The sequence below is a fragment of the Tupaia chinensis genome, unplaced genomic scaffold (genome assembly GCF_000334495.1).
Source record: "Tupaia chinensis unplaced genomic scaffold, TupChi_1.0 Scaffold000466_1, whole genome shotgun sequence".
Taxonomy (NCBI): domain Eukaryota; kingdom Metazoa; phylum Chordata; class Mammalia; order Scandentia; family Tupaiidae; genus Tupaia; species Tupaia belangeri.
Genome location: NW_006159975.1, coordinates 2792730 through 2802591, shown reverse-complemented (window position 1 = coordinate 2802591; position 9862 = coordinate 2792730). Strand labels below are relative to the sequence as shown.

The 9862-nt window shown below is 34.6% G+C and overlaps 1 protein-coding gene across 2 annotated transcripts in view; it reads right to left on the bottom strand.

The window, feature by feature from the left end:
- HGF (hepatocyte growth factor) overlaps window positions 1-9862 on the bottom strand; it is an 87211-nt gene that overhangs the window by 34749 nt on the left and 42600 nt on the right. For both annotated transcript variants that reach the window (XM_006155767.2, XM_006155768.2), the window contains 2 exons: window positions 9425-9599; window positions 4816-4943 (listed from right to left, as the gene is read on the bottom strand). In XM_006155767.2, coding sequence (XP_006155829.1) covers window positions 4816-4943; window positions 9425-9599 — 303 coding nt within the window. The remainder of the gene's footprint in view (window positions 1-4815; window positions 4944-9424; window positions 9600-9862) is intronic.

Here is a 9862-nt window from a genome sequence, read left to right as displayed (position 1 = left end):
TATATATATATATTTGAACTTAGTAAGAATGCTCCTGGGGCCAGCAGATGGTGTAGCACTTACATTGCTGGACTCCTACATGGCCAACCCCAGTTTGAGTCTCAGACTTGGTGGCTTGAAACTCACTCCAGGCTCATGAGTGTGGGAGGCCCAAATTCCAAGAGGAGAATGGAGGGGAAGGGATTGTGGTGTGGCCATCCCCTGCTGGGAGATGATTTCTCATTTGCTATCCCTATCTCTCTGGTGAGCACACATACCCTGTAGCAAAAATCTTTCTTTAAGAAAAAAGTAAATATATACACATATTTTAAGAAAATCTATACAGATGTATAATTGGGTGTGTGTGTGTGTGTGTGTGTGTGTGTCCCATAAATTCTTACTTAATTTAAATGCTTTTATGAGAAATGAGTATATTTTGTCACAGTAATATCAGTATCTGTTGAGATTTGTTATAGTATTGATTCTATTACATCAAAGATGAATTATTTTAATGGGCTTCTAATACTGAACAACTTCTCCATTCAGTCTTATATTATTTTCTTAGTTCTTCCACTGGATTGTTTATTCAAATTTCATTTAAGAGTTTCAAATTAATAATCACAAATGAGATAGACCTACAGTTGTTTTTTCCTTTGTGCTATCTTTATCATGTTTAGCTATCAATATTATACTTGCATCCTAATTTTTTTAACATAGAAGTTACTATTTTAGGTAAGATTTGGGAAAATTTATATTCATATAGCATTGAAATTATCCACCCTATACATCTGGACATGGTATATTTTTGGTAGAATAGCTATTTAATAAATGTCTGTAGTTATTCTTTAGAAATTAGTCCATGTAAACTTTTCCTCTCTAGCTGGATCAATTCAAATAACTTGAATTTTTCTACTAAACTAACTATTTTATCTAAGTTTTTCTAAGTTTGTATATGAGATTGAATATAATTTCATTTGTTTTCTAATTTCCTATTTTGCTAGTTATCTTTCTAGATAATATTATTTTATACATTTGTGCTTTTTGTTTTTTTAGATTCAATTAGTAGGTAGTCATCTATTTGATAAAATATTTTTAAAAGTATCCTTTTGAATTATGCATCAATTTTATTACTTTTGGTTCTCTACCTTGTTAATGTCTATTTTTATCTTTATTATTTTGCTTCTTGTATTTCTTTTTTCTTCTAACTTTCTAAGTTAGAAATTTAACTTTTTTATTTTCATTATTTTATGATACTGATATAAAAATTTAAAGCTATAAAATTGTCTTCTGGTTTTTTTGTGTGTATTTTATAAAATCCAATGACTAATTATGCAATTTTGTTTTTTTAATAGTATTATTTACTATCCAGTTGAAAGGACATTTGTATATATTTTAATTCAGTTGTTAGAAAATTTGAACAAAATGTTTATAATTTATCAAACTATATGTAGCATTATATTTTCTGTGACATAGAAGGATAAAAATAACATCCTTTCCTATATGAGGAGACTTCACAATATTTGAGGGGAAAAAATAGAATTCAATTACAAGTTTATTTGGGGGCAAAAAATAATTCTGAAAACCATGTAGAGTAGTTTCATAATATACATTTTCAACAATATGTTCAAGAACATATAGATAGATAGATAAATAGAAATAGGTTATATATAGGTAGTTAATAGGTATAATAATGTATGCTATAGCTTACAGGTCAGAGAATGCTATAATCCTCTGTTAGAATGTCAAAGTTGAATGTAGAGTTTAATAACAATGGTTTTTTAATATAAATTCTAGGCCTTCTTCATTTTAAAAATGCCCCTATAGGTCCTAGCACATTGTTGGACATGTACACATGTACCAGATACAGTACATTCTTAATAATAAGACAGAACCAGCAGATGACATAATGGTTATGTCACTGGACTCCCACGTAGTTGACCCCGCAGTCTGAGTCCCAGACCTGGCAGCTTAAAATCTCACAATGGGTACATTTGCATGCGTGCCCAAAATTCCGAAAGGAGAAGGGATTGCGGTGTAGTCATCCCCCCAGGTAATGATTTCTTGTTTTCTTTCTCTCTGTCTCACTCTGTCTCTCTGGTGAGTGCATACACCCTCCTATAGCAAAAATCTCTCAAAAAATAATAAATAGACAAGGCATCATTAAAGAATGAGCAAAAGAGAGAAACCATACAAAATAAAAAGGTTATTGTTAAGGACAGATTCAATCCCCACTGTGCCAATGAAACTTTAGACAAGTTATTTATAACCCATAAAAGTATATCTTCATCTATTAATGAATACACTTATTAGGAAAAAAAAAAAAAGAAACATTTGCTTAACCCTCAAATGGAAAATTCTCAATTCTATTACCTGATCCTCTGATAAGTGATGTACGAGGGAACTTCAAAAAGCTTGCGGACTATTTATATTAAAGTTTGGGTTTGTGTGCCAAAAATTAGAAATCTATGTATAGTTTTTTTAAAAAAGATTTTTGCTATAGCGCATGTGCACTCCTCAGAAAGACGGAGAGAGACAGAAAGCAAGAAATCATCCTTTGGGGGTAATGGCCATGCCACAATCCCTTCTTCATTCTCTTCTCGGGATTTTAGGCATGCCCGCATATGTTCCAAGCGTGAGTTTTAAGCTGCCAGATCCAGGACTCAAAACTGGTCAACCACATGGGAGTCCAGTGATGTGACCATTATGCCATCTGCTGGTCCCAGGAATCTATGTATAGTTTTTTTAATAATATATGTTTTCTATGAAATTTTTGAAAGTCCCTTACATATGTACATATGTACATATATATATACAAAAAATCTTAATGCACACCAGAAACATAAATCATTCCCATGTCCTTGTATGACTCACAAATTTTCAGTAATTGTTCAAGCGAATGAACTGAAAAATGAATGCAGAAGACTCAGCTGATACCAAACCTTTCTAATTATTGCTTTCAAATTAATTTCCTACTAACTTTTAAAATCTTCCAAAGAATAGTGAAACTAATGGAAAGGTACTAATCCCCTTTCTTCCTGCAACTCTTTGGTTACTTGTGAACAATGGCACAAGTGAAAAGGTAAAAAAAACTACAAGAAATAAATACAAAGAGCAACAAATCTATGAAACAGGCTTGGGCTTTTTAAGACAATTTAGAACTGAACATGGCTTATAATTAAGATATGTAAAATAGAATATAATTATTTGAAAAGCGTAACTTTGAATTTATTATACATTGACAAATGCCCAGTGCTCAATATTATTATTTTTTTGTTTTTTTATGCCTGTCTTTTTTTTTTTAATACATTGAAATACAATACATCACTTAGCTTGTAAAGTGAATTTGCCCAACATGAATACACCTCACATCAGTCCAGTTGAGGACACAATACACATTATACTCAATAGACAACAATCCATTTCTGTGTCTCATAAATGTTTTGCCTCTATTTTTCTCCTTAATTTCTTTCCTCATACTCTCCCTCTTCTCCCACCATCTTCCCCCACTGTGTTCAGTATCCATAACCATTTTCCATGATTATTATTAATCCTTAACAAATGGTTCTTTTGGGTTTTTTTTTGGAGAGGTTTTTGCTACAGGGCGCGTGCGCTTGCCAGATGGAAAGAGACATAGAGACAGAAAGCGAGAAATCACCCCCCCAGGGGGGATGGTCACGTTGCAATCCCTTCTCCTCCATTCTCCTCCTGGGATCTTGGACACGCACGCACACACGCCCTGCGTTGAGTTTTAAGCCACCGGGTCCAGGACGCGAACTGCGAACTGCGGTCAACCACGTGGGAGTCCAGCGACATAGCTATTACACTAACTGCTGGTTCCCAACAAATTATTCTTTGCTTAAACCCACTTCAGTCTGACTTTACTACTACTTCCTCAAGTAGTGTCTTCAGTGGCATCTCTGTTGCCATGTGCAATGGTGACTTACCCTAGATCCCACCACTACACATTATCTCCACTGCTGACAGATCCATATCACTCTATGTCTTGGTTGGATTATCGGAATGACCACTTCGTTGGTTCTATTTTATTTGTCAAGAATTCTGGCTCTTTTCCATAATGCAGCCAGAGTGGGTCAATGAAAACATATGTCGGATCAGATAACTTCTCTTCTGAGTCCAACAACAGAGTCCCCTCTCTTTCAAGGTAGAAGTACAAATCCTTAATTCTTTCAAGGCCAATGCAATTTTAGCCCCCTTCCATCTCTAACCTCATCTCCGGCTGGCTACTCTTCTTTTTGCTCACTGTATTTTAGCCATAGTGATGTGTTTCTTTCCTTTAACTTTTTGAGTTCCCTCTCAACTCAAATTTGCCATTTGTTCTGGCAGTTCTCTCTATCTGGAACACTCTACACACAAAGAGTGGCATGGCTGCTTTTTTTTTTACTTCCTTTGGATCCTTTTGAACTGTTACAAGTGTATATAAGACTTCTATGGCTATTAAAATACAAAATACTCCCTCCCACCTTCTCAAACTCTGTGGTATTTTTCTCTCTAGCATGCTGCAAACTAATGATTTCATTTTGCTTGTTTTCTGTCTGCTGGAAATTAGTTCTATGGGGTTAGAGAATTTAGTTTTGTTTACTGGTATATCTCCAGCACCTGGAACTGTGCCTGTCACTAGTACCCACTCGAGTAAATAAATAAATGTTGAATGAATGAATATAATAATAAAAAAAATCCAACTTCAGATTTAGCGATTTTGTTTGCTAACCAGCAAAACCAGTATAAGAAGAAGATCATCTACTATAAAATCTGTCCCCCATGTAGGAAATCCCCCTAAATTTAATCATCCCCATTCTGTAAAATGTCAGCTATTACCTTGTCCTCTTGACACGTCACATTTCGGAATTTGCGAGCAGTAGCCAACTCGAATGTTTGGATCAGTGGTAAAACACCAGGGTGACTCAGCCCCATCTGGATTTCGGCAATAATTTTCTCTTAGGTCCCTATTGAGAATAAGCATGTTAATGTAAATCGCTTGAATTCTTGTATTGGTGAAATCATTGTTGTTACACTTCTAGAATCACAGCATGTATGCATGTTTATAAATAGAGTTCTAACTTTTTGCAATTAGGTTAGTTATAACAGTTTAGAATTCAGTATACACAAAGCCACACTGCCCAAATTACTGAAATAAATGCTGTCAGATGTCAGTTTTCTTTTCCTTCCATAGGTTCAGATTTCCACTCAAACATTATTGCTTCATGACAGAGAAACTGGACCACTACATTCTTCTCATTTATTCTCATGCTTTGGATTCTCAGGCAGTACCATTTCAAACAATCGGCCTGTTACTTATGTTTTTGTGGCCCACGTATAATGCACAAACACCTATCTCTCTTGTAGGAAAAAGGCTGTTACTAAGAGCTATGAACTATTCTTGTTCAAAATAGAAGTTTAACCTATTTAACATTTTGCCACCAAAAAAAAAAAAACAAAACAAAACAAAACAACAACAGAAACCAAGATAGTGAGGCCAAATGGTGGCACAATCAGAAAATACAAAGTTCTATAAAGCAGACCCACATGGGAAGTTACCGAATCATGACCAGAGACCTCTCTGAGTATGCTAGGCATGCATGTACCCATGATCCAAGGCTCGCTTAATCTGGATGTGGAATGCAGTGTCAAGACCCTCTGAAGGGTACTATCTGTTTGTGTCTCTCTTGCTCTCTCTTACTCATAAAATAGCCAAACACTAGAGAAAAAAAAATGATACCTATTTCTTTCTTGAATTCTGTATTTGCTAGCTGCACAGATTTCTTTTAATTATAAAGTAGTTGTTTCTTGACTTAGAGAAGTTATACAAAATCTTTATAATATATTTGTAAAACTAAAGTCTAATGAGACTACAGAAAAACACATAGAGCAAATTTCCCAATATAGCATATGTACATCTTTTATTTAACCACTAATTTAATTAGGAATTTAGGATTTTCAGTAAGAAAAAATGTCTATATTTTTTATCTTAACATAATATATCATTTAAATAAAATGAGGAGTTTATCATTTGTTCTCTCAAAGTATGTGTCCTAATATTTTTTTGGAGAGGTTTTTGCTATAGGGCACATGTGCTCGCCAAAAAGAGAGAGAGAGAGACAGAAACCGAGAAATCACCACCCCCCCTTGGGGGATGGCCATGCCGCAATCACTTCTTCTCTATTCTCCTCTTGAGATCTTGGGCACACATGCACATACGCCTGCTGTGAGTTTAAGCCACCAGATCTGAGACTCTTACCATGGTTGACTACATATGAGTCCAGCAACATAGCCGTTATGCCAACTGCTGGTCCCAAGTATGCGTCCTCATTTTAAGCAAGCATGTACTTTTTTATAGATCCCTGACTAATAATTTAACTAAATTACAGTTACATTAAATCTATCAGAAACCACAGTATTTGTATCCCTTAGGTTCATCAGAAGTACCATAATTTTGTAACACAGGAATCATCAGAACTTGGAAGTTTTTAAGGAAGACGCTTGCATTTAATTGGAAAATCAACAAGTAACAAATAATCTACTGTAGTCAAAATAGGCCCTGACATAATCTGAATTACTTTAAGAAAATGAGAATATTGTTTGCCAAAAGATGAAGCCATTGTACAACAAATACTCAGTTATAACCTATATTCAAAAATTTACTCTTCTTGTAAAAGTATTAACATTAGAGTTTAAAAAACTTTTCTCTCAAACAAATTTATACTTATTTGACAATTGTCATATAAAATGTGTACATTAAATCTTATGAAATATTTATACAAATTTGCAGTTTTAGATGGAAACTTTTCTTTCAAACAAATTTATACTTATTTTACAACAATTGTCATATAAAATGTGTACATTAAATCTTATGAAATATTTATACAAATTTGCAGTTTTAGATGGATAGCTGCTTACTTAAATCATTTTAGGTTGTTTGGTTTAAATCAAGATAATTAAATGATGAACTAAGCATAGCATATGGTTTAGTATGGGTCTGCTTTTAAAATCTATATTTAGAGTCCCAGTAGGTGGTTAAAGCACTAGACTCTTGTATGGCCAACTGCAGTTCAATTCTCAGACCTGGCAACTTGCTTTCCAACTCTCCTTCTTTCTCTTGCTCTCTCTCTGATCAAACTGAATAATAATAATAAATAAAATTACAATAAAGAATTGTTTTTAAAAATCTATATTTAGAAGCTCCTTATTATTCTAGACTAAGTAAGAATGAAACTAAAGGTTTACCCGAATATTTTTCTAAGTTATTTTCCTTCACTTGAGGAAGGAATTGTTCATAATTACTAAAATAAGTTGATAATTATAAAATTGATGTAGATTCATCACAGGCAGTATTGTTCAATTATCCTGTTTTTAAAAAACACCATTTGTAAAGAATATCAGTTTTGGGGCAAATAACATTTAATAGAACCAGAGGCATCTGATAAACACATCTCTTTCTGCTAGATCACAAATAGTAAACCAATATTTTGAGCAAAATGTTAAGTTAGATTTTATCAGTTTTGTAACACAGTTCACACATTGGTTTTTGATATTTATGTTTGATTATTTTCATCACATAACTAAAGAGGAGAGATTAAATTCTGATAGGATATCATTGTTAAACTTTTGATAATTAAATTTAAATTGTGAAGTCTATAAATTGAATTTCCCCAGTCATTCTCTTTTTCATACATATAAAGTTCAGTGGGTACCTGCACAATTTCTTATTGGGGATTATGAGTCATTAGAAGTTAACAAGTATTGGGAACCAGCAGTTAGCGTAATGGCTATGTCATTGAAATACCATGTAGTCGACCGCGATTCACATCCCGGACCCAGTGGCTTAAAACTCATGTCAGGCGCGTGTGTGTGCGTGCCCAAGATCCTGAGAGGAGAATGGAGGAGGAGGGATTGCGGTGTGGCCATCCCCCCCTGGGGGGGTGATTTCTTGCTTTCTGTCTCTCTGTCTCTCTCTGTCTGTCTGGAGAGTGCATGCGCCCTATAGCGAAAACCTCTCCAAAAAAAAAAAAAAAAAGTTAACAAGTAGTGTATTGGCACTGACACTGTCTCCTTTAGTCCTTTTAAATCATCTTTTGTCATTTTCTTTGCTTTTTTTCATTTGATGTTTACTTCTGAGGTATGAAACACATGGATCAGGGATAGAGTTCATTTCTTTGAAAGAAACAAGGGAAATAAGCCCAGAATGATAACTAGAAATTAGTTATAAAACAATGAAAAAAATAGATGGAGGTTTATTATTTAAACAAATTACTGATTTAGCCCCCCCAATACACAAGCCATCCTCCCTCTCCAGTGGATGAGCTAACTAGTCTGCACAGTGCTCCATCCTGAAATGCTAGGGTGACATTAAAAGCCAATTACATAAAGCCAATATATGTTATTTATAGGTTCTATTTCAGCAAAGCCACTCAATGACATGTGTGTTATAACTCTGCAACGCAATCACTTTATGTTTCTCATAACTAGGTGAACTATTTAGAAACACATGGCATTGTGGCTGTGTCTAACAAAAGTCAAATGGTGAAAATAAGCAGCCGTGGAGAATGCACATAACTATATAATTCACACGCAAGTGCAATTCCTTTCGCTTGATCCAGCTAAACAATTGTTCTACTTCCCCACTTCTCAAAACAAATCTAGAAACAATAAAAAACATTTAAGTTTTTAAAAAAGCATTCCATTCACAGATCTTTAAGGCTAAACAATCACCAGTTTAAAGTTTTGGCTGAGATAAAGTTGGATCTTGTCTTATAAGAGAAAACCCTGTGTAATCTCCATCCAAAGCTAATATGAAAATTTACGAAGGCACTAGTTGAAAATATACCTGATGATCATTATCAATAATCAATTTATTAAGTAGACCTGCAAGAGCAAGGTTGTGATCAGAAACAACCTGGGGATGAGCTTTGGAAAGAATGGTGCATAAACCTGCTGGATGAAAATCACATACAGTGCTTATGAATACATATTTGAGGCCAGCAAGAGGCATGACGGTGAAGGTGTTGGGTCTCACATGGCCCACTTTGCAGTATGAGTCCCAGATCCAATGGCTTGAAAAACACGCCAAAAACAAGTGTGCACATGTACCCAAAATCTTGAGAATGACAAGGATGGCAGCACGGCCATTCCCCCGGATGAGAATGGGTCATTGGTCACTTTCCTTCTCTGTCTGTCTCTCTTTGCTAAGCACACACCCTCTATAGCAAAAACTTAAACAGAACAAAAAGAAACGCATTTTGAGAGTCAAATCCTACATTTAAATAATCAAAATCTTTGAGTGGAGAAAAAATATGCCTTTTAATCCTGATTATCCTTGGGCACACTAAAGTTTGAGGCTCACTAATACAGAAATTAGTAAAAAGTAACTACTCTGCCTCATTTTCCCCAGGGCCTATTGAAATTTATAACATTTGCTTAATGTACTCACTTGCACTTGAAATTTTCAGGAGTTATGTCATGCTGGTGAGGATACTGGGAATCCCAACGCTGACATGGAATTCCATTCCAAATAGTATTGGTAGTGCCCCGGTAACCTTCTCCTTGACCTTGAATGCATTCAGTTGTTTCCATAGGGACATCAGTGTCATTTGTAGTACTATGAGCTATTGGCAAAAAGAAATACAAACTTAGACATAATATTTCAACATATCACCTACTTCCTGTAGCTTATGTTTTCATATTAATAAGGAATAAGAAATTCAACTTATCATTATTATTACCACCTTTCTAATTTTCCTTTCATGCAATTAGGTTATTAATATCACACTGTTCTGTTGTGCTACCATCCAGCTCCCTTTCTGACAACTTGAGTTCATTGTTAAATGATCTGAGCAGACCTGAATATATGGGGAAAGTCTTAAGACAG